The sequence below is a fragment of the Marmota marmota genome, unplaced genomic scaffold (genome assembly GCF_001458135.2).
Source record: "Marmota marmota marmota unplaced genomic scaffold, marMar, whole genome shotgun sequence".
NCBI classification, from domain to species: Eukaryota; Metazoa; Chordata; class Mammalia; order Rodentia; family Sciuridae; genus Marmota; species Marmota marmota.
In genome coordinates this window covers 2,055,558-2,083,356 of record NW_025999992.1, presented here as the reverse complement: position 1 = coordinate 2,083,356, position 27,799 = coordinate 2,055,558, and the positions used below count along the sequence as shown (strand labels likewise).

Sequence of the window (27,799 nt, the reverse complement as noted above, 5' to 3'; positions counted from 1 at the left end):
CAAAAAAAAAAAAAAAAAAACAACAACAACTGGCAAGAACAATGTAGAGGAGGAAAAGTTCCTTTGGGCTCATGGTTTCAAAGGTTTAGGTCCTGGCTGGCTGGCTCCATGGCTCTGGGCCCGAGGTGACACAGAGCATCATGGAGGAGGGTGTGGTGGGAAGAGCAGCTCAGGACACGAGAGAGGAGGAAGAGAGAGCTCTGCTCCCCAGGGACGCAAAACATGAGCCCCAAAGGCACGTCCCCAGAGACCTACCTCCTCTAGCCACACCGCACCTGCCTGCTGTCACCACCCAGTTAATCTATGGAGGGAGTACGCCACTGTGCAGGTCACAGCTCTCGTGATCTGATCATTTTACCTCCCAACAGACTTGCCTTGTCTCACCCGTGAACTCTTGGGGGACACCTCCTATCTAACCCTAACAACATCTCAGAAGTATCCAGTTTAGAGCATTGTTAACCCAAGTCCTAATTCCTTAAGAATGCAGAGACGGGTACACCCCGCGACTTTGACTAACCTGTATGCCACAGCCTTGCTTCATTCTCGAACGCTCACCAGGCTTCTCAGGGAGGGATCACCTCTAACCATTCACCCTGAGGGCGTCTGTCAGACCCCAGTCTCACCCCAGGAGCTACTTGTGACTGTCCGTTTTCTGTCACACTGAGGAGTGACATGAATGGGAAATGAAGCTGACGCCCGTTCACTCCACAGTCTGAACCAGTGTCGAGCACTGAGACTGGCGCTAGGCAAACGGAGGCACAGACAAGTAGAGATCAATCGTTGTGTCCTGCTTTTCAATGACAGACAGACACACAAGGAGGGTGAGAACCATACACCAAAGCTGCAAAATGAGCCAGACTCAGAAAGTTTTTAAATAGTCATTAATAAAAAACTAGTCATCAGGATTAGAAATCAAAGCAATGCATAACATGTGAAGATATAGATGTTTCTATTCAACTAGTTCCTAAGTACCATATTTTAATAACTGAATAATTCTGTAAATATCTAACTCAGCGTAAGAGCCAGGTCCTCAGACACGGAAGAGGTGAAGAAGGGTTTGGGCAGCAGTGTGGGCCATCAGGTGGCCTTGCTGAATCCAGGATGGGGAGCCTCAGTGGCCGTGAGGCTGACCTGGTCACACTCCATGTGATCGTGCGCACCCCTGCCACTGGAACCGTGTGGGTGCCCTTCTTCCGTGTATGCCCGTCCCTGAAAGGGTCAACATCCTGAGCCCTCTCCCCCTGTGCAGGTGGCCATCGTAGTCAAGTACTTCTTCCAGTTTGGCTTCTTCCCCTGGAACAAGAACGTGGAGCTATACAAGGATAAGCCCTACCACCCCCCCAACATCATCGGCGTGGAGAAGAAGGAGGGCTACGTTCTGTACGACCTCATCCAGCTCCTGGCTCTCTTCTTCCATCGCTCCATTCTGAAGGTAGGCGTCTAGTCCTACACTGGGCTTAGCCTGCTCACAGAGGCCTCTCGGTGTTCCTGGGGACCTGGGCATCAGGGCAGTGGCAGCCCAGTCATGGAGGACGTGCCTGTGTGTGCTCCTCTGTAAGAATGAGCTGCAGTTGTGTCCATCTGTGGACGTTTCTTCCCAAGCCTGTGACGTTGGTGAGGGAACTTGTAGTAACTCTGGGAGACGTTCTCCCAACACGCCTATCCTGGGTGGGACGTGTCGTGACTGGTCCCGCCGTGGGCCTGGCTTGAGTGGAGTGCCGTGTCTTAAAGCCCGTACCGTACTGTAAATGTCACCCCTCGTTCCAGCTGGACGTTGGAAGGCCTGAGTCTGGTCTGGGGCAGTCTCAGCCACCTCCTGCCGCCGCCTTGTAGCAGCGTTGCTTTTGTTGGGTGGTTTCTTGTCATAGAACGTTCCCCCTGGTGAGCGGCCACTTGACCTGGGAGGAGCACAGCACTGGCCATGTGATTAGGTGCTGAGGAAGCTCTGGCTCCTGGCACGCCCCACAGGCAGGTGCACACCTGCTGGGCCTGCCTTAGCAGCACCTGCTCAGCCCGGCTCCCCAGCTCCCGCTGCACTCCTCGCTCCTGCCCTGCAGTCCCTGTCCCTGCCTGGAAGCAGAAGCCAAGCCACGCAGGAGGTCACCATTGCTGATCACCCCCAGGGCCAGGGACTGCACCCAGGGGTGCTTGACCACGGAGCTACATCCCCAGCCCTCAGTGTCCGAGCTTCCCTGGCCACCCTCAGTGTCCGAGCCAGACCTGTGGTGGACACACAGACGCCCTGCTCCCGGGACTCCCACAGGTCCAGCTGGCGAGCTTTTCTTGGACCCTTCCTTGGTTTTGTGGTCACGAGGCACAGGTGCTGCAGGACAGGGAGCCAGTGTCCCTACTGCAGCTGAGACCTCAGTTGTCACTTTCCTGCTTCCTCAGTGCCATGGCCTGTGGGACGAAGACGACATCGTGGACGGTGGCGACCAGGAGGAGTCCGATGACGAGCGCTCCTTCAGCCACGGCAGGAGGGACTCCTCCGACTCTCTCAAGTCCATCAACCTGGCCGCCTCTGTGGAGTCCGTGCACGTGACCTTCCCCGAGCAGCCCACCACCATCCGGAGGAAACGCTGCGGCAGCAGCCCGCAGATCTCCCCGGGGTCCAGCTTCTCTTCCGATAGGTCTAAAAGAGGTATCTGTCGCCAGGCGGATCCCCCATCCTCCTCTGGTCTAGGTGGGGGTTTGTCAGGTGTTATCAACAAACACCTCGTAATATGAAAAGAGGACTCTGAAATCAGACAGGCCCAAGGTCAAGTCCCCCCCTCCGCAGCTGTGTGACCTCATTGCCCAGAGCATCTGACTCCTCCCAGGAACAAGGACTTCAGATAGCTGTGACCAGAGGCCAGCACTCTGCCTGATACCCAGGACATGTCAGGCACCTGATCATTCGTGCCTCGTACATACAAATGCCTCTGAGCACGTCTAGGGTGCCAGGAGGGAGCCAGGAACCACAGCCTATTGTGAAGTTGTGTTTGTGTTCTCTCAATGGGGACTTTTAGCAACACACTCCTGGAGGAGCCAGGCCTCTGTGCCCGGGGCTCATGTCTGCAGCTCGGTGTGATGATCTGCAGAGTCTGCACCATCTGGCAGATGGGTCATATTTGTTTTACATTTGGAGAAATTAGGATTTGAAAAAGGGTATGAGTTAGGGTTTCCATCTGGAAAAAACCCAACCTGGGACTCTAGTTGGCACAATAACCACTGTCCGTCCAATGTGTTTCCTCCTGGGACAGAGATTAAACAGCTATCCCAGGAAGAGCCACCACTAGGTATAAAAGCCCATGGATCTTCCTTAGCATGGAAGCAGGGGTAAGAGGGCAGGCTCCTACCTGCCCAGTTGTGTTTATGAGGCAACTGTGCATATCCCTTCCTCAGGACAACTGGAGCCACCCCTCCTACACATGGGCTCTGGGGCCTTCTGTGACACTCCTGTTGACAAGCTGGTTCTTCACACTCCATTGGTGGTTCCTTTCATTCCTTGTTCTCTCTAGGCAGCACCAGCACCCGGAACAGCAGCCAAAAGGGCAGCAGCGTTTTGAGTATTAAGCAAAAAAGCAAAAGGGAACTCTACATGGAGAAGCTTCAGGAACAGCTCGTCAAAGCCAAAGCGTTCACCATAAAAAAGTGAGTACCCAAAACCAGCGGGGTGCACGTGCTTTGCTTGAGGGCAGGAGCTGTGTGCTCTCTTCCTGCAACTCAGGAGCTGAGGAGGGACCTCTCCCACGGGATGGGATGACGGTGGCCGTGCTCGAGCAGTCTTTTCTCAGTGAGGGTGGCTCCTTTCCGTGTGTGGCACTGGTACCCACACTTTTTCTATTTAGACAGAATAGGTGGGTGACTTCAAGGGCTCATGGTGCCCACTCGCAGCCGCGATCATGCCACCCAGCCGTGCAGAGAGGGATGTGATCTTAGGGCTGGAGGGGCTGCAGAGACACACTGCGGGGAGGCGGCTTGGTCAACACCGTCGGTGTCAAACAGCTGGTCCCCCAGACTGCATAGGTTCCTCCTGCCCACTGTGGGTGCAGGGGTTTGTGTCCACAAGCAGCCAGGGCTGGAAGCGAGCAAGGGGCCAGCTGAACACAGGCCCCGAGAGCAGGACGCCAGCTGCACCTGTGTGTGACCTCGCATTGAAGGCAGAGCCAGGGCACAGTGCACCCAGGGCAGAACTCGGGAGACCAGCCAGAGCGAGGGCACCAGCCAGGTGGAGAGGCCTAGGCAGTGCCTGGGAGCCAGGGCAGGCACAGGGCCCTGCACTGAAGGGGCTCCTAACGGGCAGAGGTGGCAGGCCTGGCACTGCCATCGGCATGCCCCCTATGTTCCCGTAGCAAGCCCCACCCTGGCGCCAGGTCTGACTGTTGCACCAGTTTACAGAGCGTCCCGCAGCCCGTCCAAGACAGTGGGCAGCCACAAACCCATCCCCACTTCCCTGGGCTTCATGCCTCTCACGTGCTCCAAACAGGAGAAGGTCGTGGGCCACCAGCAGAAAGAGCTGCCCACACCTGGCAGAGAGCTCACTGCTCCTGTGTGGCCAGAAGTGCCACCAGCCCAGGCAGCAGGGCGGGACCAGTTGGAAGAGGGAGCGCAGAGGAGCCGGATGATGGCGGTCTCCGCTCCCTCTCCCCTCCGGACCTCCTGGAACAGTGGGATGGGGTCTCTGTTGTGCAGGACGCTGCAGATCTATGTGCCCATCCGGCAGTTCTTCTACGACCTCATCCACCCGGACTACAGCGCAGTGACCGACGTGTACGTGCTCATGTTCCTGGCCGACACCGTGGACTTCATCATCATCGTCTTCGGCTTCTGGGCCTTCGGGGTAGGTTGGGGACAAAGGACTCTGGGTGCCACCAACTGTGAGCTGTGGCTTTCCATCCCGTGAAATGCCACCTGTCGTCTTTCCCCAGAAACACTCGGCTGCTGCGGACATCACCTCTTCGCTCTCGGAAGACCAGGTCCCCGGGCCGTTTTTGGTGATGGTCCTCATTCAGTTTGGAACGATGGTGGTGGACCGAGCCCTCTACCTCCGGAAGACGGTGCTGGGCAAGGTCGTTTTCCAGGTCATTCTTGTGTTTGGAATTCACTTCTGGATGTTCTTCATCCTCCCTGTCGTGACCGAGAGGTGAGATTTGGAAGCTGGCCGTGTGGCCCATCCTCCACGACAAGGTCACCACGGCCCATGCGCTGGCCCACCAGCTACAGGCAGAGGAGGGCAGGGTAGCACCAGGGGTGTGAAAGTCACAGTTTGGAGTCTGCTAATGGTGGTGCAAGCCCCCAGTGGGAATGGGAAACTCCACAGTATTTGTACTTTATCCACATCCACAGAAGCAGGGTGCTCAGAGTGAGTGTCGGCCTCAGCCATCGGGCAGGTGGGGGTCCTTGTGCTGGTCTGCTGTACACCCTGAAGCCGAGAGGAACTGGAGCGTGGTCTCGGAGCGCTCCTCAGGAGGCCAGAGGGCAGGAGATGTAGTCATCAGAGGCGTGAGGGAAGGAGTGGAGGCTGTTGAGCTGGTTGAATACACTGGCCCCTGGGAGGCCAATGGTGCCTGCCCACCCCACAGTGGAGAGTGAAATAGCCTGAGGCACGGAAAGCACCTGGCAGAGTCTTGGCACTGGGTGGGAAGTGGGAGGGGCACTGCCCCAAGACCCTGCCGCCTAGCACAGCTATTGCTGTGGGTTAGAATGAGGTGGGGGTCCGGCAAGGGAGGGGCCAAGCAGCCTGGTGCAGAGGGAAGGGGCTGCGGAGACACCTGAGGTGGCCACTGCCCATCCCTACACTGGCCTTCACCCCACTGTGCTGGGCCCCACACCTCAGTTCTGCTGCGCCCTTCTTCCCTCTGCCTGGACCCTGTCCTGCTCTCAGACTGCAGTCTAGGTGTCCCTGCCACCTTCCACCAGGGTCAGTACTTGTGACAAAGGTGGCACTTAATGCACGAGCCAAGGAGAGGCTTGGGCCATCCAGGAGAGCTACGCAGACTGCTCCGAGCAGAATGTCAGCTGCCAGGTCCTGGAGGGCTCAGCCCACAGAGCGCCACGTAACAAGCTGCTCTTCCCCAGGAGCACCCCGGCCTCACAGATGAAAGCCAGCAGGTGCTCCCCTGCCTGGGGCCCAGGGAGCCACATCTGACCCAGGGGCAGGGCCAGCCTCAAGGGTATGCTCTCCCAGAAGGCTTGCAGCATCAGCCACAGGGCACTGTGAAGCAGACCTCAGGGGACAGTACCACTGTGACTGCATCTCAGGAACCTCAGCGTGTCACCCAGGCTGGCTAATGATGCTTTTGGAAGTGGGAATAGAAGCAATGGGAAATGACTTCACCCCTGTGGCTTCCAGTTAACCTGTGCAGCTGCTGCTGAGGTCCCCACGTTGCTCCAGCAGGGGGGACTTGGTGGCTGCAAGGTGGAAGACCGCAGGCTCTGGCCTGTGGTGTTCAGTGCCATGAGATCTGCTGCTTTGTAACAGTGAATGGTGGCGGGGAAGTGTTTTAAAAGGAATGAGGACAGCTCTTCTTGAGCCTCAGGTAGAACTGCACAAACAGAGCGTTATTACCCAGAAGACGCCCCGTAGCCCTGACATCTCCACTGCACCCCACGGAGCGGGGGCCACGCAGCTTGGTCATGAGCATGATGAGATCGAAGCCATCGGTCGACTTTGTGCAGCGAGGAGAACCTTTGGGACAAAGCTGTGACTCCAACTGCTTGCTTTAAAATGAGTAGATTTTCTCTACAAACACATGGTCACCTCTGACCCGAGGTCAGAGAAGTAAGCCACACCCAACACCCAAGGTGGCCGATGATGAGCTTTGAGATCTGCTGGTGTTTAAAACCATCACACAGGCAGGGTCTTCCAGGCCTCCAGGAACCCTTAGTTTTGCAGAAGAAAGAGGCTCAGGAGCTCACTCAGCCTCCCTCCTCTACAGACCCCACAGGAGGAGTGCCTCCCAGTGCCCTTCAGCTCCTGGAGACCTCAGGCCCCACCCCAGACCCTGGAGCCGTAGCTGTGCATTGTCCACCATGGCCCCCTGCCCCCATAGGATGTCCTGTCCTCCCTTCCCAGAGTGTTTGGAGCCACCCAGCCTCTCTGCATTCTACATCTTGAAAAGGTCCAATTATCCCACAACCCGCAAAGCAGACCAGGGCCAGAGACTGGCTCCTGCCACCTCCCTGCCACTTCCCCTCCAGGGACACGGCTTAATGTGGCTGCCCCCATGGCTGCTCCAGCACCACGTCTTCGTCTCCTCGGCGTGGTCCTCCTGGCTGGGCAGGATAACACAGGCACAGGCATCAGGATGCACAGGCCTCTGGGGACCAGGGTTCTGTCTGCCACTCGCTCCACCAGGCTTTGAAGAGAGCACGAGAAGCCACCCTTTCCAACCAGATACAGCTGGAATACCCCCAAAATACAGGGGTGACGTAGATGTCTCCCATGTGCTCATTTAGTTATGACCCATAAAACAGTTACTCCTGCATCCTCGGACAGATGTTAAACCACACATGGTCGTTGAAAGTGGACCATCGGTCTCCTAAATCCTGACCCCTTAACTGTGTGCAGGGTGCCCCTGCACTGTCTTCATCCCGCCCCTGCGCTGCGCCGCTGGCCCTTCCTCCCCTTCCCGTGGCTGATGGAGCAGCAGGACTGTGTCTCCGGGGCCCCTCCCTGCCTCAGGTCTGGGAACTGACCTCCCTCCGCACCTGCCGGCTTTGTCTCCTGTCCCTTCTGGTAAATCTCGACAACCTGTGGCCAAGCATCGCCCTCCATCTCTCTGCTCCCAGCCTCTGGGGATGGTCCTGCAGGGGCTCTGGTGTGTCTGTAGGTGACCACCATCTGTGGAAGAGTCGAGTCAGGCAGTTGCATGTGAGGAAATACATTCAGGCATTGAGAGGAAGTGTTAGAAACTCAGGGCAAGTTTGGACAGAGTACATTTTTTTCTATTGAATCAGATTTAAGAATGAGATTTTATTTTCTATGTCTGTCTCAAGTTTTTGCTTGTTACATTCTATGAAAGTCTTGATCCACTACACTTGGGAAATTTAAAAAGATAAAATAAACCAACTGATGGGTGTGGGCGTGGTGGCACATGCCTATAATCCCAGTGGCTCCAGAGGCTGAGGCAGGAGGATCGCAAGTTCAAGGCCAGCCTCAGCAACTTAATGAGGCCCTAAGTAACTAAGTGAGACCATCTCAAAACTTTTTAAAAATTAATTTAATTAAAAAAAACAATTAACCCTCTATTGGGGAGGGAAGAAAGACACACCCACTTCTTCCATGGTAGATGCTCAATCCATGGCTTGATGACTGCATGAATCAGATCTCTAGGGTGACCTACGACCAAGCACATCACATTCAGTTTCACGCTCCTTGGGAGCTGCCATGTCCAGGGCAGCAGTGGAGGAAGAAAGGGCATGTTATCGGAGGCTGGCCCACGTCCCAGGGGACGCTACACCACAGGTCCCAGGCACCTTGCAAGGCCTGCTGGAACGCTACCATGGAGCCTCACCCTGTGGCCACTCCTGGTAGAACTGCCCATCTGTCTTCGGTTTCTGATACTTAACATAGGGTGTCCCAGGACCTGCGAGCCTCTGTCTTCACTACCACCCATGGCTAATACCATTTCTGGACATTTCACACTCTGCCACTGTTAGGTTTCAACATCCAAAATGCATTTTTCCTCCTCCACACGTTGCCACTGAGCAGATACCTGGGGGAGGATGGGCGTACCCAGCCACTCTGCAGATGGCTCAGAGCTCTCTGAGGTCCCCAACCCGCCCACACTGTGACCTGACAGTCCCCCATGTGAAGTGCAGACCTAGGTCCACACAGACGCACACACCAATGTCCACAACAGCTTCCAAGATCACCAACATCAGGGAGGAGGCCAGAGGCCCAGTGGGCAGTGGAGGGAAAGCGACCTGGCGTGCACAGTGGGAGGACACAGCCTGACAGCCTGGCAGGATCTCGGAGTAATCCCGCTGAGGGAAGAGGCCGGCAGAAGGGACATTGCTGTGTGTGCCTGGACACCACGTTCAGAGAACTCCAGTCCACCTGCAGGGAGAGGGCGCAGAGCAGGGGTGGCTGTGTGTGGGTGAAAAAAGGAGAGAAGAAGGTGCACAGAAGGCCCTGGAAGGCTTCAGAGGTGGGGGTGCTGGGTACTGCCCAAGCCCTCTGCTGTGCAAGCCCTCTGCTGGCTGCTGTGCAGATGCCGATGCATAGCAAGCCTCTTCCTTCCGTCTGTGCCACTTATATCCTAACAAAGCTGTTGGAAGAAAGAAGCTCTTCAAAGTTAGAGTTTACATGCAGACTTTTTTCTAAGTTTCTTTTGGTGTGTGGTGTGGGAGGACCACGCATGTGCGTGGAGACCAAGACGGGACCCAACGGGAGCCCTTTGAATCTCACCACGACCTTCCTTCCAAAGAGGAAAGTCAGGCATATTTTTCTCATTAAACGTGAAGAAACTAGACTCAAAGAGAATCAGCAGCTGGTCAGGGTTCCGTCACTAGCAGGTGCAGATGCGTTTGCTGTTTGCCTTTCTGTCATCACCGTCGTCATTACCATCCTCTCTGTTGGCTTACTGTTTGGGAGGCTGGGGCTTGAACCCAGGGCTTCACACATGCTGCGCACAGGCTCTCCCACTGAACTGCATCCCCAGCCCTCACGGAGGTTTATTAAACTAAGAAATAGGCTCCCGACGGCCCAGCGGGAGGCAGTCAGGACAGATGCGTCCCATCTACAAGCCCGTCCCGAGGTCATCGAGGGGAAGAGACATCCTCAGGGTCTACGCAGTGCCTTGGAAGATGCTGGTTCCATATTTATCACCCTCACACCCCCTAACAGCGTCTCGGGAAGTCAGGACTGCGGAGGGGATTCACGTGGCCGCCTTCGGCCCTCTGCGGGGAAACCCGAGAGGAAGAGGGCTGAGCAGTAGCTGGCTTCCGCTTTTGACAGGAAGCAAAGCCTCTCCCCAGCTTGTCCTGATTGCAACAAGTGGCCCACAAGGCCCATCAGGGACAGCCACTAACCAGATGTCCTGGAGACCCCACCCTGAGGTCCTGTGGATGTGGCTGGCCAGAGCTCAGGTGCAGACCCACATCTCGGTCCAGCCAGAACCACGGTCCAGGAGGCCTGCCCGTGCACCCATGACCGTGTCAGGGAGGTGGGGTTAAAAAATAAAAATTAAAAAAAATGAGGCTCCACTTCTCAGAATCCTTCTCCTACATTTTCCAAATTATAGGTCTTCTTAAAACCTGGAGTTCTTTAAAAATATGCATTTTTTTCTTTCCTGAGCTCTAATTTGGCCCCTGCCAGCTGCGTGGGCCCATTGTAAGGAAACGTCCTTAGTAGACTCACTTGGTAGTGATTTAGTTTAATTGTGACCTAAACAACTGAGAAATGAGGGTGGGAGGGTCCTTCCCTGGAAACCTTTTAAGCTATTAGGTTTTCTTACCCTACCTTTTGCCTTTGAAGTGCTCTGCTGTGTATGAAGAATTGCTTAAAACTGCCTTTAACTGACAGAGAAATCAGATCCTTGTTTGTTTATTTGTTACCAGGGATTGAACCCAGGGGCACTTAACCACTGAGCCACATCCCCGGCCCTTTTTATGTTTTATTTTGAGACAGTGTCTTGCTACGTTGCTTAGGACCTCCCTTAGTTGCTGAGGTTGACTTTGAACTTGCCATCCTCCTGCCTCAGCCTTCTGAGCAGCTAGACTTATAGGCATGAGGTAGGGCGCCCAGCTAGGTTCTTGGTTTTTGATTTGTGTTTTTATTCTAAACAAGTGTCTTTTGTACCAGAAAATTATTATCTTCCTTCACCTTCCCCATGTTCACATTCCAGGAAGTTCAGCCAGAACCTGGTGGCCCAGCTGTGGTACTTCGTGAAGTGCGTTTACTTCGGGCTGTCCGCCTACCAGATCCGCTGTGGCTACCCAACGCGCGTGCTGGGGAACTTCCTCACCAAGAGCTACAACTACGTCAACCTGTTCCTGTTCCAAGGGTGAGAGCACCACGTCATCGTCTGGTCGTTGGGGGGCCAGGGCTGCAGTGCAAAGACCCTGAGCGTCCCAGCTGGGATGGGGGTGGAGTGCCGTCTGGCCCTCGGCCTGCCGCACAAGGAGGACTGCATTCCACCTGGGGTCTCTTCCAAGGGTCCCAGGAGAGTTGTAGGCTCAGGAGCCTCTGCATGAGCACCCGGACTGGGGGACGTGGGCCCCGTGTGGTCTCTAACGGGAGCTTCTGTCAGGTTCCGCCTCGTCCCCTTCCTGACCGAGCTGAGGGCAGTGATGGACTGGGTGTGGACAGACACCACGCTGAGCCTGTCCAGCTGGATCTGCGTGGAGGACATCTACGCCCATATCTTCATCCTCAAGTGCTGGCGAGAGTCGGAGAAGGTGAGGGCCCATGCGGGCACCATGGCTGTCCTCGTCCCTCAGAGGGGTGGCCTGCATGGCTGTCCTCGTCCCTCAGAGGGGTGGCCTGCAGGACCAGCTGTGGCCTGGGGGTGTGGTGAACCAAGGAAGGTGGGCCGCTCACCTGGTCCCCACCACCGCAGTCGGGTGGGCCACTTGTCAGGGATAGCACCCAGATGTCCTCAATGGCCACGGGACTTTGCAGGTCTATTTTTAAAAGAAGAGGCATTGGATGGCTGTAGGACCAGTCACTCCTGAATGCTCCTCTGGAGCAGAGGGAGCACATGCAGGGAAGGGTGGGGCACATGGCGGGGGCTCATGTCCACCTTCCATCCACTCTTTGGAGGGAAGGACAATTTAACCTCTTTCTGCAAAGGGAAAAGGTTGAATATTTGAAGTGCAAATATTTGCATATTCTGCTAGATTGAGTATTAAAGTTTAAAATATAGATTAAAATTACTATTATTTGTTGGATTTTTCCAAAAGTTCAGGAAATGAAAAAAGAAGTGCTTGCATGATAGCAATGGAAACACCCACTGATGTTAGCCAGGGGAGGAAACGTCTGTCTGTCTGATCTCAAAAATATCCTCTTAGGAAAGGTCTCCTCCAAGGTAAAGGTTTCCAGTGCATGCTGCAGCTTACTCTGGGGACTTCGGCTCCGTTGACAGTGCTGTATGGCCCCTGGGTTTACAGGGGTGAGGAATTGAAGGGAACAGCTCTGTGCTTAAAATCATATCAGCTTGTTCTTGTTTTCAAGGAGCATAAGAATTGAGATGACAAAATGCCTTGGTCTGTTTCCTAATGCTGAAACACAACAGCTGAGACTGGATGATTTTATAAAGGAAAGAGGTTGGCTTTGGTTCGTAGTTCTGGAGGACAGGAGGGTGCTGGCGTCTGCTTGGTTTTTGGTGAGAGCTTTACACTGCGCTGTTCATGGCAGAAAATCAGAAAGGCAGGCAGGCATGTGTGGAAGAAAGGAAAGAGGGGTTGGACCCTAATAATAACTAACCTATTCCCACAAGAAAAACATTGACCCCTGGAGAGGGTGGGCCCCTGGTGTGCCCAGGTCCTCATAAACTCCCCACCAGCTCTCAGTGCTGTTAGGCTGGAGACCAAGCCTCACCACAAGGCTTTGTGAGGACGCACCACATCCAAGTCATACCAGAAGGATGTTGAGGGTCAAGACCAGGTGACTTGGGGTCTAGATGCTGTGTTCCTGGACCTCTGCTGGGCATGGCGATGCGGGGAGGCCAGGCCAGGCCAGCCCCACAGTCAGGCTTTGACGGTGCACAGAGGCAGCACATGCAGCCCAGGCCACAGACTGGTGCGTGACACTCTGTGACCAAGGTGGAGCTCCTCCAGGGCGTCATGGTGGGACCTGGGAAAGGGAAGGCATCGCCACAGGTGTGAGCTCCTGCAGGGGCCTGGGGTGGCCGGTGCCAGGGAGTGTCTGCACCTGTTTCTTTCTGCTCTTGCCTGGGCTTATCTCCCATCCTCCGCTGGCCCAGGGGCCTGAGGTTGGCACTTCTCTTCTCTGGGTTCCCAGGTGAGGCCTTGGCCTGCTCCCTGGCTGTCTGCAGCAGCCCTTCGGCCTCTCAGGCTACAGGTGCCAGAGTGGACCCCTCTTTCTCAGGGGCCTTCCCTGACCGCCCCCCAGTCTGGACCACAAGGCCCACCCAGTCCTCACCACATTGAGTCGATTGCCCCTTTAGTTTTATATGAGCTCTGTGATAAGATTAGCACAACACACCCCAAAGCAAGAGCAGCTTCCTGAAAGCCAAACGCTGGCCTGAGCACGTGCAAGGAGGCCATGCCCTGCTCTATTTGCCTAGTGAGTCCCACCCAGCACCTCCCAAGACTCTGCAGGAGGCCAATCAGAAATGTAATGAAACAGGAAAGGCGGAAACACGGTCAAGAGCTGAGCCACGCAGGACAGGGAGGGCCGTCCCTGTGGAAAGCAGCCACAGGACACAACACAGATCGGAGGGTCTCTGCCCTGGTCATGCAGGGACAGAAGGAGGGGCCAGCAGGCGGAGGGGCAGGAGCGGGGCGGGGTCTGGGAACTTCTGAGATGAGCCTCAGAGACACTGGCCTTCAGCAGAGATGACGTGGTCCCACTCAGGCAGGAGAGACCTAAACTGTCCCTGGCAAATAAAAGCTAAATCTCCTTTAACTCACAAAACTCTTCAGGACAGGAGGACAGAGCTCTGATGGACTGGGACCGGTGGTTGCTTCTCCAAACTTGCCTCCCTGAGAAATCTGCTTGTTACATGCACACGCCTGTCCATATATGTGTAACATGTTTCCAACTTTCAACTTTCACTTGTTAACTTCTAGCTTTGCTTTCAAAATTATAAGTTAGAAATAGGAAAGAAATAGGAAACTATGGTCAGCAGAATCCCCCCCCCCGCCGCCCTCTGCGCCCCCGCAGCTCCCCTGGCTCAGGATCCTTTAGGACGCTCCCTCCCGTGTGCTGAGTGGTGGTCCTGCACAGGCCCCTCCTGCTCTCAGGAGCTTCCCCAGAGTCACCAAGCACCCAGCACTGCAGCCGGGTCCTGTGCGGGCGCCCAGCCCCTCCGGATTGCAGCCTAGAGCGCAGTGCCCCCCGTGGGAGCGAATCCTCTTCCCTTGGCCTGTGGGAGTGACGGATTCCTCCCAAGGGAATGTGAGCCCAGGGTAAGTCACTTGGCCAGGTGAAGGGGTAGGGGTGACCCCATGCCGTGTGGCACCTGTCTTGGTCTGTTTTCTGTGGCTAATAACACAGTACCAGAGACTGGGTGATTGTAAAGGGAAGAGGTGTGGGGCTCAGGATTCTGGACCAGGGTTTTAGGGCTATATCTGGTGATGGCCTTCTTGCTGGCAGAGTCCCAAGGATGAGCAGGGCATCACGAGGCCGGAGTCAGGGAATGCACCAGAGACCCAGCCGGAAGGGCTCTTAGGGAAGCTAACCCTTAAGACAGCCCTCGTTCCCAAGTGGGTGAGTCCACACAGGGAGGCAGCGCCCAGGTCACTCCAAAGGTCCCACCTCTTAGGAGCTCCTACTGGGGACTGGATTTGTGACCTACTGGTCCCTAGGTTCATCATGTGTCTGTGTTGAAGGGTCATGGTTGGCCCTGAGTGGCCCCACCGTGGGAGCAGGTAGGGAGCTCAGGGCAGCTTCCTTCCCGTCACTGCTTTTACCTCCGTATCTGCATGTTGATTTAACATTTGCAACAAAAGAGTTAGGCGTATTGGCCAAATAATCTTGTTACTTCATGTGCCTGAACCAGTATGAAACGTCAAGTCCCATCATTGTGTGCAACACAGGCCCATAGATAAAAAACATCCAAAGAGAAGAAAAGAATTAGCTGGTCAAGGTGGGACTCTCAATCTACCTGAGTAACAAGGCTCCGTGATCTCTGCAAGGTTCCCACCCCAGCAAGCAGAGAAGAGCCAGGGCTGACTCCACAGTTCCCAGCTCCCACCCTGGTCAAGGCCATCTGCCCAACCTCTGAACTCTTGTGTTGCAGAGATACCCGCAGCCCCGGGGCCAGAAGAAGAAGAAGGTGGTCAAGTACGGCATGGGCGGCATGATCATCGTCCTGCTCATCTGCATCGTGTGGTTCCCTCTGCTCTTCATGTCTCTGATCAAATCTGTCGCTGGGGTCATCAACCAGCCCCTGGATGTGTCGGTCACAATTACCCTGGGCGGGTATCAGGTAACCTGGGTCTCACCGACCACTGGAGCAATCTTTCAGGAGGACCTAGAGGGGACGTCTAGTGACGTTTTGTCAGTCCAGATGTCCCCAGCACTGTGACATATACAAAATAAGGAGCAGCAGTCTGAAAGGATAGCTCTGCTGGGGTTGTGAGCAGGGGAATGATCAGGTGGCAAGGCACTCTCTGCAGCCAGTCCCTGGGGCCGTCATGGCTGAGTCTGGGCCCAGGACACAGGCGGGGCTGGGCAGGAGCAAGCTCTCATCTTTATTTTCCAGCCCATCTTCACCATGAGCGCCCAACAGAGCCAGCTGAAGGTCATGGACCAGACGAAGTTTAATAAATTTATGAGAGCTTTCTCTAGGGACACCGTAAGTAAATGTGCATGTGTGGGTTCCGCCAAGGCCCTCGTCCTGGGCTGCCCTGCAACGGACCACCTGGCCATGGTCCACAGTGGGGGAGAGGACGGCTTTTCCAGGGTTCCCTGTCATAAACAGCTGATTCCTGGCCGCTGGCTACTTTGAGAAGCCAAGGAGTTATGTCTAGGCTATTGAACATGAGTGGTTATAAACATAAATTGAATTCAGGACATTTTAATTCAAGCTCCACAGATATTGATTCATTTTTTTTAAAAAATGACATTTTAAATTTGTTGTATATTGATCTTTTGACCAGTAGGTCTACCCTGGGAATCTCTCCTAAGAAAGTAATTCAGAACACGGGGAGTCTACACAGGTGCTTGCTTAAGAATGCATCATCTGCGTTAGTTGAAACTGGAAGCAGTTTGAGAGCTGAGTATGTAGAGGCTTATGGAGGAAGTTAACGGCAGATGTACTAAGTGAACCTGGGTCCACTCCAGTGGCAAGAGGGGACTCCCACTCTTACTTTATTCATATGTTTTGTAGTCTTAATATTTTTCAGCCAATTTCTTTTGTAATAAAACAATAATCTTTGTAATCCCAGTGGCTTGGGAGGCTGAGGCAGGAGGATTATAAGTTCAAAGCCAGCCTCAGCAACAGCGGGGTGCTAAGCAACTCAGTGAGACCCTGTCTCTAAATAAAATACAAAATAGGACTGGGGAGGTGGCTCAGTGGTCAAATCCGCAGTACCCCCGCAAACAAAAAACACAAAATAATAATCATCACAGAGACTATAAAAGGCATGATGATTTCTCAAGTTTAAACATAAATGAAAACAAGATATAGACTCTTATTTTTCTAAACCAAAAAAGGATAAGAAATATATCCCCTACCACATAAAACAATGACCACGTTCTGGGGACAGAGCTGTGACTGATGTCATTCTTTTCTCTGTATTCCTCACTGTTAATAATACGACAACACGATTCCCATTATCACACTTGGTTTTACAGATCTTGTGTTTAATTAAGAAAGTGGTTAGGCCAACAGATGCTTTATTCTTGTTCAGAATGGTCACCAGCCAAGGCACACTATCAAAAATGACCTTGAGCCCGGCGTGGTGGCACACACCTGTGATCCCAACTGCTCAGGAGGCTGTGGCAGGAGGATCCCAAGTTCAAAGCCAGCCTCAGCAACTCAGTGTGATCCTTTCTCTAAATAAAACACAAGGAAAAAAGGGCTGGGGTGTGGCTCAGTGGTTAAGCGCCCCGAGCCTTTGGTACTGGTTCAGTTCCCAGTACCAAAAAAGATGATCTTAAGCAACAAGCAGCTCTCAGGTCAAGGCCAGGATGTCCTGGGGAGATCTTGTCCCTCATGAGAGGAGCACTCCCCCGTCATTGAGGAATCTCTTTCTTAGTGGAGAGAAACGCTGAATTATCTGGTTTTCATTTACTGTTTAATTGGGAAGATCCCAGAGCTGTGTTGTGGTCGGGACACCACCCTGGGCCTGGGCCACGTGCCTGAGAGCCACCCACCCCTGAGGTCAGCAGACACAGAGCATCAGGACTCCCTGGCCTGGGCTTTTGTGAACGTCCCTTTCCCAGGCAGGGTCCCTTCCGCACAGCCAGCTAGAAGGAAAGCGACTGGTTTCTCACACAGCATGGTGCACGTGACCTCTTTGTGCTTGTGCCTTTGTGGTGTACAGGGTGCTATGCAATTTCTGGAAAATTATGAAAAAGAAGACATAACAGTAGCAGAACTGGAAGGAAACTCAAATTCTTTGTGGACCATCAGCCCTCCCAGTAAGCAGAAAATGATAAGCGAACTCAAGGATCTCAGTAGTAGCTTCTCTGTTGTGTTTTCATGGAGTATCCAGAGGTAGTTACTGTGTTTCCATGCATCCTCCCTTCTATCTGGACTCGGGTGGGCTGGGCAGGAGAGGAGCTAGAGGTGGACGGGCGCCTGGCTCTGTGTCCTTCTGTGCCACTGACCGTTCAAGAATGTCTGTGCTTCCCTTTGGTTTTGCTTGTTCTCTCCCTGACATCAGTTTGCCAAGACAGACTGTCAGTGAGTTCTATGAGCCAGAGGCAGGAGGAGGGAGCAAGAAAGAGAGTGATGGCCTCCAAGCTGAGGCAGCCCCGGTGAACTGTCACACTGTCACCGAGGGGCACCCAGTGAACTGTCAGACTGCCATGGAGCCGCCCTTGGTCTTAGCAGTGGAGAAGCCACAGCCCCTGGCAGCGTGGGCAACCCTGTTCCCCCAGCACTGGGAAGACCCTGGCAGGTCTTATCTCCAAGATGGAGCATGCGGGCGGCCAGCCTCCGCAGCCGCTCCTGCCCTTGCACCATGCATACAAGCCACGATTTACATGATGGTTCTGCATCCGGTGCTTTGGGGATGCAGATTTGGAGACCCCAGAGCAGGCCACAGGTTGCTGAGCAGGGTGTGTCCAGCGCAGACTGGAGTCAGACCCATGCAGGCCAGGCACAGGTTTATTTGGGTCCGTGACACCACGATGCTGACAGACAAAGCAGAGGGCCTTCTAGAATCCAAAGTGACTTTGCAGGAAAGAAGTTACGAAGGTGGCTGTGCAGGATTTACAGCACTCCTTCTTTAGTCTTACTTTCTCCTTTAAAGTGTCCCCGATTTCTCACCTCCGATTCTGTAGTAATTACCAAAACTTTAATTGCTGGTCTTTGAAGAGCTATGAAAAATAACAACAACAAAAAAAAAATTTAAAAATAAACTTCTGGCTGGGCACAGTGGCTCATGCCTGCCCTCCCAGCAGCTTGGGAGGCAATAGGATCACAAGTTCAAAGCCAGCCTTAGCAACTTAGCGAGGCCCTGACTCTAAATTTAAAAAAGGGCGAGAGATGTGGCTCAGTGGTTAAGTTTTTCTGGGTTCAATTCCTTGTACCAAATAAAATTTACAAATAAACTTCTGACTGAAGCGTTTTGTAAAACGTGGATCTAACTAACACACAGGACATCTCTTGAGACTCAGACCTGTGTGTCAAGAGGGTCCCTCTCTAAACAGTGACTGTGCCTCCTTCCTGTGACTCTGGCTGTCCCAGGTCTCATGAACTGGGCTGTCTACAAGCTGGAAAGAAGTGAGGTGGACAGAGGGGTTGGGGTGACAGATGGGGACCTAGCAAAAGCTTGATGAGTTGCCTAAACCTGAGAATCAAGTGTGTGTTTAGGTCTCTCCTCCAGACTTCTGAATAATCACGGGCACTGGGCTTTCTTTTTCTTCTTCTTCCACAGAAACATGAGTCTGGGGGCAAAAGCAGAAATAGCAACAGATAAGCTCTCTTTTCCTCTTCAGAACAGCACAAGGAAGAACATAGCCAACATGATCGCTAGCAACGACCCAGAGAGCTCAAAAACCCCAGTGTAAGTGTCTCTCCCTTGTGGGTGGAGAGCTCTACCAGGGGCACGTGGCCACACAGAACATCCTGCAACAAGCTCATGCACACGGGAGGCGGCTCTCTGCTCTGGGAGTACCAGGCAGTTTCTCTTGGGAGGCCCCATTTTGACAGTTTAAAGGGCCTGAATCCCAGCCCTGGGTTCTTTCCACGTGCCCTGGGGTCGTGAGCACTCATGTGAGGGCCTTGTGGAGCAGGCTCCAGGGATACTGTCTGCCCGTGGCCAGTGCTGTCCCTGCCCTGCTAGCCTTCTGCTGAGCCGCAGTGTCTGTCTGCCAGGCCCGAGCGTCACCATGGGTGGGTCTCTCCCTCAGCTACTGGGCCTTGTGCTGGTTCTGGGGCATCTGGGGGTGTGGGAGCTCCAGCAGGCTCTCTGGGGTCCACCTGTCCAGACATGACACGAGCCCGTGGTCCTGCCATCGCCCTGCCATCACCTCCAGGGATACTGCCTTTGGGAGCCCCACGTGGGGGCGGGGCCAGGACTACACTGAGCTGACCAGGCCTCGGTGGCCGCCTGCTCTAGGGTGCCCACTGTGTGTCCACACATCCTCCAGATTCCCCGTCAGGGAGCTACCTCCAAGTGGCTGAGCGTCTCTGTCTCTCCCCCTCTGCTCACCGGGTCCCGGGGAGCACTGACCTCACCTGCCTACCTGGATGGGGTGGGAGGTGGGGCGGAGAAGGCCAGGGGTCAATGAAGCTGCTCCCCCCACGCGAGAACTCCGTTTCAGCCAGGCACCTGCTGAGAGAGAATGGGCAGAGAGAAGAGCTTGGTCTGCAGCCTGAATTACCCCAGGTAATAAGGGTAATTCTGCTGGCCGAGCATAAGGGCCAGCAGAACGCAGGCCTTGGCAGTGTCCCCAAAGACTCCCTTCCTCAGCCACTGCACTGAGGGCCTCTGAGGTCACCAGGCCCTCTCCCATCGTCTCCCGTGGGACCTGGGACTCTGCATGCCCTGGGTCACAGCCCCAGAGAGGCAGGTGCAGCATAGGGGGCTAGTCACCACTGTCTCCTCGCCCCTCACTCATCCTAAAATTCAAAATCAGAGGAGCACTCAAGGTCAAGATCATAGGTAAGCTTTGGAAGATGATGGCAGGAAGGAGAGCTCCTGGCTTCAGAATGGAGCCACAGACCTGGGAAAGTGCCGGCAGCCGCTTCCCAGCCTCCAAGTGTCTTGGGCTCTGAGTTCCCAGGAGTGTCCAGGGGACCTGGTGGATGCTCTCAGCTCCAGGGACGATGGAAACCCATAAATCCTGATGCTGATGCATAATATGAATGTATAAAGACTTCATTGTTGTTTGTCGACACAAGGTCAAAAACAGCAAAAATCAATTATATATGCCAATTAATTACAGGTGGGTGGAGCAGCTAAAACTCAGTTGTGCCTTTTTTCCTTTTCTTGATGCCCAGGACCATAGAAAGGATCTACCCATACTATGTGAAAGCACCCAGTGATTCGAACTCAAAACCTATAAAGCAGCTTTTGTCTGGTAAGAATGAGAGGTGGCTCCAGAACTTTGCATTTGACTCTTATTTAGCTTTATCAGTTGCCTGTTGAGCCTTCATGAAGCTACTTTCCAGCAGTCCTTCCCTGTGTGGTAAGAACCACAGAACCTTGTCCAGTCTGGCTGGCCAGGGAATCATTTGTGCACCTAGAAGCCACACCCTTCATTGCCCTTGTTGAAGATACAAATCCTCTTTGGCTTACGTCCATGTTTAGTGAGTTACTGGCCAGCCTGCACATTCTTTTCCAGAAGCACCCAGATCTTTTACAAGTTTCCCTCGGACACCGTTAGGTAGGTCAGTCCCTCCCATCGGGGACAGTAAGGAGTCCTCCACTGACCCACGGCTAGTGAGCACCAGGAGCACTCCAGGGCCTGGGGTCCAGTGTAACGCCCTGTGGAACCTGTCATTAGGCGACCTTCACACACCACGTGACACGTCAGTCACTGCGGACACATGTTTCTGACAGTGTGCACGTGGCCCAGGTGTGTGGCAGGTTGCACGCCCAGGTTGGTTAGGGCCACTGGACGATCACTGCAGTGAGAAATCAGGACGTCTCCTGGTGCTGAATGGTGAGTGACTGACTGCATTTCAATAATGAAGACTCGCTTGACTTAATTACCTACAGCAGATCAAGCTGGTGGGGGTGCACAGTGTACATGTTCGCTGTCACCACTGTGTCACTCACTGTGCACCAGGCGGGGTGCTGGGTGCTGAGGCCAGGCTCATGCTGCTAGTAGTTAGCCAGAAGGCAAAGCTGACGTGAGCAGTTGGAATCCCACATGGAGGGCCCTGGTGAGGCAGCAGCGAGGCCCAGGGAACAGCTGGACTCTGCCTCCGGGTGTGAGTCTGTGTGCAGCAGACCCCCCCCCCACTTCCAGGGCGGATCTAGGCTGCAGGGGTGCGCCCAAAGCTTCCTCCAGCTCCTGGGGTGTGCCTTGTATTTCACAAAGCCCCTTCTTGGCCCCGCCCTGGCCCCTGGGCTCAAGAAACATGTGTCCTCTCTATTTTTCCAGGGCGGCCCCTTCCTGTGCCCAAGTCCCTGCCCACCTCCCTTTCTGCCCTTCAGCATGGTTGAGCCCCCTCTTATTTACCTTTCCGCCCCCTAACGCTGGCTTCTCTGCCTGTGAGTGAGTAATGTCAGCACAGGAATACTTGGCATAGGTTTACCGTCATCACCAGTTACACGTGAGGAAACAGAGGATCAGAGAAGCCATGCAGCCAGCTTGTGATAGAACTAGACCCAGACCTGGAACCTGTTTCCCCAGTAACTGTCTCTGAACTTCAGAACCAATATTATTCCTGTTCCTGAGTGTTCTGAGTGGTTCACCATCTTCTTTGATAAGGACATTGGCTCTTCTAGTGTCCTGCCATTGCTGACTCTTCTTCCTTCATCCATCTGTCCATCCATCCAACCATCCATCCATCTGTCTGTCCTTTCCTCCATCCACCTGTCCATCCACCCATCCATCCATCCTCCCATCCATCCATCTATTCATCCATCCATCTTCCCATCCATCCATCCATCCATCCATCCATTCACCCATCCACCCATCTATCCATCCGTCTGTCCATTCTTCCTCCATCTGTCCATCCACCCATCCATCCATCCATTCTTCCATCCTTCCATCCATCCATCCATCCTCCCATCCACCCATCCATCCATCCATCTGTCTGTCCATTCCTCCATCCCCCTGTCCATCTACCCATCCATCCATCCATCTATCCATCCACCCATCCATCTCCCCACCCACCTATCTGCCCATCCACCCATCCACCCAGCCAGCCAGCCAACATTGCCTGCCACATGTGTCCTGGACTCCTGTGATCTAGAAACTCTGTGAAATCATGCAGTTGCAGTTCCTACCCTCACAGAGTGCACAGCTCACCACCCTGTCCCTCAGTGGAGCCGCCATTGTGCTGGGCAGCAGTGGGATCTTTTTAGGGAGATCTGTGCAGTGTGGCTCCCAGCTCCTTGCCAGCTCTGTCTTTTACTGCTCTTTCGCATCCACCGTCTGCCCAGCGGAAGCAGTCACTGACCATGTGTTAGGAGCTTCAAAACTCTGCAGAGCTGGTGCCATTCGTCCTTTCTCCCGACCTCTCTCGACCCAGTGAGGTCTTACTGAGCAAAACTCAGCCCAAAGTCATCTACTGGAGGAAGTGCCCACGGATCGTACTAACCAGCAGCAGTCTCCCCAGCAGACAGACCTGGCAATGCTGGACCTATGGTGGTTGCCCCAGGACCGTAAATTGTGCCTGCACATTGTCTTTACCCATAAGATGAAGAACAATTCTATATGCAGTTTTGCAGCCCTAACTTCCTGGGGCAGTCAGTACATGCTGGTGATGTGAATGAGTCACCAGTTCCAGCACAGCCGGTATCTAGGCCTCTAAGTGTCCCCTCAGCCATTTGGGGCGGTCAGCACCCTGCTTAGGCAGCGGATCCCCCATTTCCCTGTGCTTGGGCCGCCACACACACAGCCATGACTGGCCTCTCTAGCTGAGAAAGAGAACCTACGCCTTTCCGCTCACATTGTCAAGTGTCCCTAGGTCCCCACCCTGGAGCCACAGGCTGCCCAGAGTGCCCCGGTTTTGCCATCTGAGAACTGTTGGTGTATCAAATCTTAAAACTCTCACCTTGACTTTATTTTGTTTTCTTTCCCTTACAGAAAACAATTTCATGAACATCACCATCATTCTGTCCAGAGACAATTCAACTAACTCCAACAGCGAGTGGTGGGTTCTCAACCTGACAGGAAATAGAATCTATGATCAGGAGTCACAAGCTCTGGAGTTGGTGGTCTTCAATGACAAAGTCAGTCCCCCCAGCCTGGGCTTCCTGGCTGGCTACGGGTAAGGGTCCCTTTCCCAAAGAGCCGTCATAAGAGCCTAATTCCTAGCCCATGGGGTCCAGGGCACCACGCCTGTTCTCTTCTGAGGACTCTCCAGCTGTGGGGCGGCTGTATGAGAAGATGGACATGCTGGCCCTTCATTTAAAATGGAGGGAACCTGAGGCCCAGAGATCACAGTGCCTGGTGTGACTCCCGTGGCCATGGCATGTGGCACCTTTTCTCTGTACCTTCCTATTGTGGCACACTTTGATGCTGTTTAGCATTTGAGTTTGGGATCGTGCATAGGGTTCCCACTTTTCTGCTTTGGTGGCCTCCAGCTTTTGGTAAAACATCCCAGTTTTAAACAGGTTTGAACCATCTTGTTATTTTCTCAGGGTTCAATCCCAAGGAGGCTCATCCCCTGCAATTCAGCAAAATGTGTGCCATTTCCCAATGAGCCTCACAGGAGATGATTTCCCACCTGGACCTTAAACAAACAGGATCTCTGAGAAAGAAATGGTAAAGTGAAAGGAGCTAGTTTTAAAAAAGGACATGAAGCCCAACTGCATTTCTACCAACTTTATCATGTTCCACCAGATCCATCGTGTCACGTGTCTGCTGACCACCGCTGCCTGCTGACATGGGTGCTCCTCACGGGGTTGCTTTTCTTTTTCAGGATCATGGGACTGTATGCCTCAGTCGTCCTCGTGATTGGGAAATTTGTCCGGGAGTTCTTCAGTGGGATCTCCCACTCCATCATGTTTGAAGAGCTTCCGAATGTGGATCGAATCTTGAAGTTGTGTACGGATATTTTTTTAGTCCGAGAGACAGGGGAACTGGAACTAGAAGAAGATCTCTATGCCAAATTAATATTCCTGTACCGCTCTCCAGAAACGATGATCAAGTGGACAAGGGAAAAAACAAACTGAGACCGTGGGACCCAGACTGCGGGTAATGTGAACCTTGGGATTTTTAAAAAAAAAGCACAATACTCTCCTAAGAGCTAAGTGTTTCTCATTCCAGGAAGTGGCTTCTCTTCTGATGGGCGGCCCAAGGGGCTGACTTCCTCCTGCCGCCGGGCCACCTTGCCAGCGAGGCGCTGCTAAAGAGGTCATCTGCAGTCCCCTCTCTGAGGTCAGGGCTGCGATTTGGCTGTGGTCAGCAACATCTTGCGTTCTGATGGACCATGTGAAGAATCTCCCAGGTCCCTCCCCTCAGAGAAAGGCCAGTGCCTGTACTGTGCCCAGGCTGTACCTGCACTGCAGGGTGCTGCGTGCCCCTTGGGCTCATGTGGCTGGGCAGCGGCTGCAGGGGACTGGGCAAGCCTCAGCACTGCAGCTGGGCAGGAAAAACAGGAGGCAGAAGGCCCAGCCTCGTTCCCAGGGGGCAGGGAGGGGAACCCAGGGCCCCAAGGACACGGAAGGGTAAGCCCCATTCTAAGCAAAAAGATCCCATTAGCCATACTCTTACTGCCTTATCTAACTGAAGACTGAAAAGAAATCTTCCCTTGGAACACCAGTGACGTCTCAGGAAAACAAAGCAGCAAAACAAGCCACGGGCACCTGCTCTGCCGAGTCCAGCAGAGCCCTCTGCAGCGTGGCATGCACGAGCCCGAGGGTCCCTGCCCCACCGCACAGCAGGCCCGCCCAGTGGGTGTGCAGCACCCTGACTTCTGACTCCGCCACGCCTGAGGTCACCACGGTTCCTGGTTCCTCCGCCCCCAGCACGCTTCTCCCATTTCAGTAATTCGAGCAACCGTTTTCCAGTATGTGACTTTTTCCTTCCTGTTTTTCAGGCATATCAAAGAGTTTACATATTCCAATTCACATTTTTACATCTGAGACGGGTTTTTTAAGTTCATAATTATGAAAGAAATATGTATATTAAGCTTGGGGAAATTAAAATGGCCTTTTCTTAAATTATCATCCTTGGTGATACATCCTCTCCACAGAGTAACAATGTAGCATGAAAAGCTATGACTGAGTGTAGTCTGCATTCCATACTAAAACACAGTTTCTGAGAAAAACCATTGAATGGGTAGAATATGTCAAAAAACACGATCCTGTGTAGTTTGGGTTCAGGGCTAACTTAAAATAAAGCACATCTTGCAAAGTCATCTAAAGATACTTTTTATTTGTCTTTTTTGCATGAAATAGTGGTTATTTTCAAGAATATACAAAGATTTTTTTTTAAAACTGAGATAAGAAACTGCTTCTCCTAAGTTTGGTTTGGTTTTTCATGCCTGTGCTCTGTGTGCATGAAACAGGAACACATGCTAGCAGTAATTTGCACAGAGGAAACTATGAAATTGGATGTGAAGCTTTAAAATAATAGCAGATTTCATGTGCTGCCCACCATTTTCTAGAGGATTGACATCTCTCTGTCATGCTGTGAGTGCCGGCAGCTTCTTCCCAGTGGAGGTACACAGCTTCGATCATTGTGATATTAAATGCAACCCACTAGGTGGAAGTCGGTTACATTCTCATTTCCCGACAACTGGAGGAATCGGGTTCTCGTATCTGCTTGTGGGTTCTTTCCTTTAGGAAAGCCAACAAGTGGCCAGGTACGGTGGCTCATGCCTGTCATCCCAGCAACTCAGGAGGCTGAAGCAGGAGGATCGCCAGTTCAAAGCCAGCCTCAGCAACTTAGCAAGGCCCTAAGCAACTTAGTGAGACCCTGTCTCTAAGAAAAATATAAAAAAGGGCTGGGGTGTGGCGCAGTGATTAAGTACCCCAGAGTTAAATCCCCAATAACCAAAAGGAAAAAAAAAGTCAACAAGGAATTTCTGGAAAGTAGATGTAACACATTCAAAAAACAGTAGACACGGAAAATTCTCGGGAGAAGACAACTAAAGGTCAAGGCTGCCTGAATTAAAGTATTCCTTGGGGAAACCATTTCCCTAGTTCAAGAAGGAGCCTCCGGGTGCGTAAGAGGGCGATGCTTTACTCTTCCTTTTCCTTTTTCTGTTTGCATTGCTGGAGAAGGAGTCGGGGCCTCAAGCCCTCTGCCGGTGAGCTGTGCCCTGCCCAGAGGGCAAATGTTGAGAGCAGCCTTGCTGAGCAGAGAGCCCTCCCTCCAGGGCGGCTCGCTGGGGTGGGCACCACAGAGATGGGTGCCCAGCCAATGGGTCCCTCACCCTCCTCGAGCCCCCGGACCCTGGAGCTTTCAGAAGCACTCTCAAGATTAAAGGCCCCTGCCTCAGCCACACAGAGGCCCCCTTACCAAAGCAACCTGCTGCCCTAGATTGGGTTCCAGAAGGTGCGCTCAGGGATGAGGAGCCAAATGAGGACGTTCTGGGCAGTGGACCCAGGAGCCACCCTGGTCAGAGAGGAAGGCTGTGTTCTGGAAATCATGCTCAGTAAGAGACCAAGCACCACTGGAGGGTTGGAGACTCAGGTCATCTACACCGGCAGACCCAGATGAGCTAGTGCTCTGAAGTCCTGGCCCCAGGCTGAGTCACATGGGGCTTTTACAGTAAATTCGACATCATTTCTTAACCGTTACAACGCTGGTGGGTGTGAATTCTTGGCCTACAGGACCAAGGACCTTGCACAGGGAATTTAGGAGAAGTAGTTCACAGGTGCCAAACAAAGACAATGCTTCGTGGCGAAGTGGCCTTCACCCCAGGCAGTGGGAACTCAAGATGACTTAGGTTTGCCTCGTGTGAGCTGTGTTTCTAAGAATCAAGCCTAGGAGGTTACAGATTAGACAGCTGGTGATTGGCCTAGCAATTGAGTGATGAGCTACATTCCTATAGATCCTAGGCACTTTCAAAGCATAAGAAGAAAGGACCCTCTACAGGCCCCTGTCTGCCTTGAAAGCCTGTCACAGGGTGTTCACATTTCAAGAGAGAGACTCCTAGAGAAAGGATCTACAACCCGATAGATAGGGCCCGTGGTTAGTTAGGCTCGGAAGAGAGGCTGCCGCTGGGAGGGGAGGTTAGCCTTCCCATGTTTGGCTCTCCATCGAGACGTTTTATGATTTCATTCTATAATCAGGTCCGCCTCCTCCATCCGCAGGACCAAGACAGGGAGATGTAGTAGCTGTACGGTGCCCAGTGGCAGGAGCCTGGCAGCGGTGCTGGCCCTTCTGCAGTCCCAAGCTATGCTGTGGGCATCCAGATCCCACATCAGCAATTCACTCCCAGCCATCCCCTGCCCACGGGGACTTAACCCTGGATGAGGCAGCCCACTGTGGCTGGGCTCTGAGGTCAGAGGGTCTGGTGGCTGCAGAGGCTCAGCGTATTCTGAATATGCGTGAAGGGAGGGACCTCAGGTGGGCAGTGCCAACCCAGGCGCACCTCAGGGACGGAAGGATCCTCTGCAGAAGTTCAGGATTTCACACCTCACCCCAGAATCTGGCTTTTGTGCTGGGTGGCCTGGTTGTCCCTACTTGTAATCTCACAAGAGTGATGATCCACCAGTCAGCTCACGTGCACAGACTAATGCTTACACGTAGAACAGAATATAGAAAAGGTCCCCATGCAGTCAGAGTTGGCTTGGGATTTCAAAGGCTTTTCTGACGCAATCAAGATGAGAGCTGCCCCTCTGCCCCCGCCTCCCCTCCTTACCTGCCCTGCCAGTA

The 27,799-nt window shown here is 53.5% G+C and overlaps 1 protein-coding gene across 11 annotated transcripts in view; it reads left to right on the top strand.

The window, feature by feature from the left end:
* Positions 1 to 25,331, top strand: part of Piezo2 (piezo type mechanosensitive ion channel component 2) — a 349,401-nt gene extending 324,070 nt beyond the window's left edge. For 10 of the 11 annotated variants that reach the window (XM_048806753.1, XM_048806747.1, XM_048806749.1 and 7 more), the window contains 14 exons: positions 1,250 to 1,432; positions 2,392 to 2,641; positions 3,501 to 3,633; positions 4,675 to 4,822; positions 4,911 to 5,125; positions 10,833 to 10,991; positions 11,238 to 11,385; positions 14,913 to 15,101; positions 15,378 to 15,470; positions 17,164 to 17,336; positions 18,724 to 18,852; positions 20,292 to 20,371; positions 23,054 to 23,237; positions 23,892 to 25,331. In XM_048806753.1, coding sequence (XP_048662710.1) covers positions 1,250 to 1,432; positions 2,392 to 2,641; positions 3,501 to 3,633; positions 4,675 to 4,822; positions 4,911 to 5,125; positions 10,833 to 10,991; positions 11,238 to 11,385; positions 14,913 to 15,101; positions 15,378 to 15,470; positions 17,164 to 17,336; positions 18,724 to 18,852; positions 20,292 to 20,371; positions 23,054 to 23,237; positions 23,892 to 24,144 — 2,337 coding nt within the window. In that variant the 3' untranslated portion in view covers positions 24,145 to 25,331. Of the gene's footprint in view, positions 1 to 1,249; positions 1,433 to 2,391; positions 2,642 to 3,500; positions 3,634 to 4,674; positions 4,823 to 4,910; positions 5,126 to 10,832; positions 10,992 to 11,237; positions 11,386 to 14,912; positions 15,102 to 15,377; positions 15,471 to 17,163; positions 17,337 to 18,723; positions 18,854 to 20,291; positions 20,372 to 23,053; positions 23,238 to 23,891 lie in introns of those variants that run through there. The other variant, XM_048806755.1, reaches the window with a different exon arrangement.
* Positions 25,332 to 27,799: the final 2,468 nt, after the last annotated feature.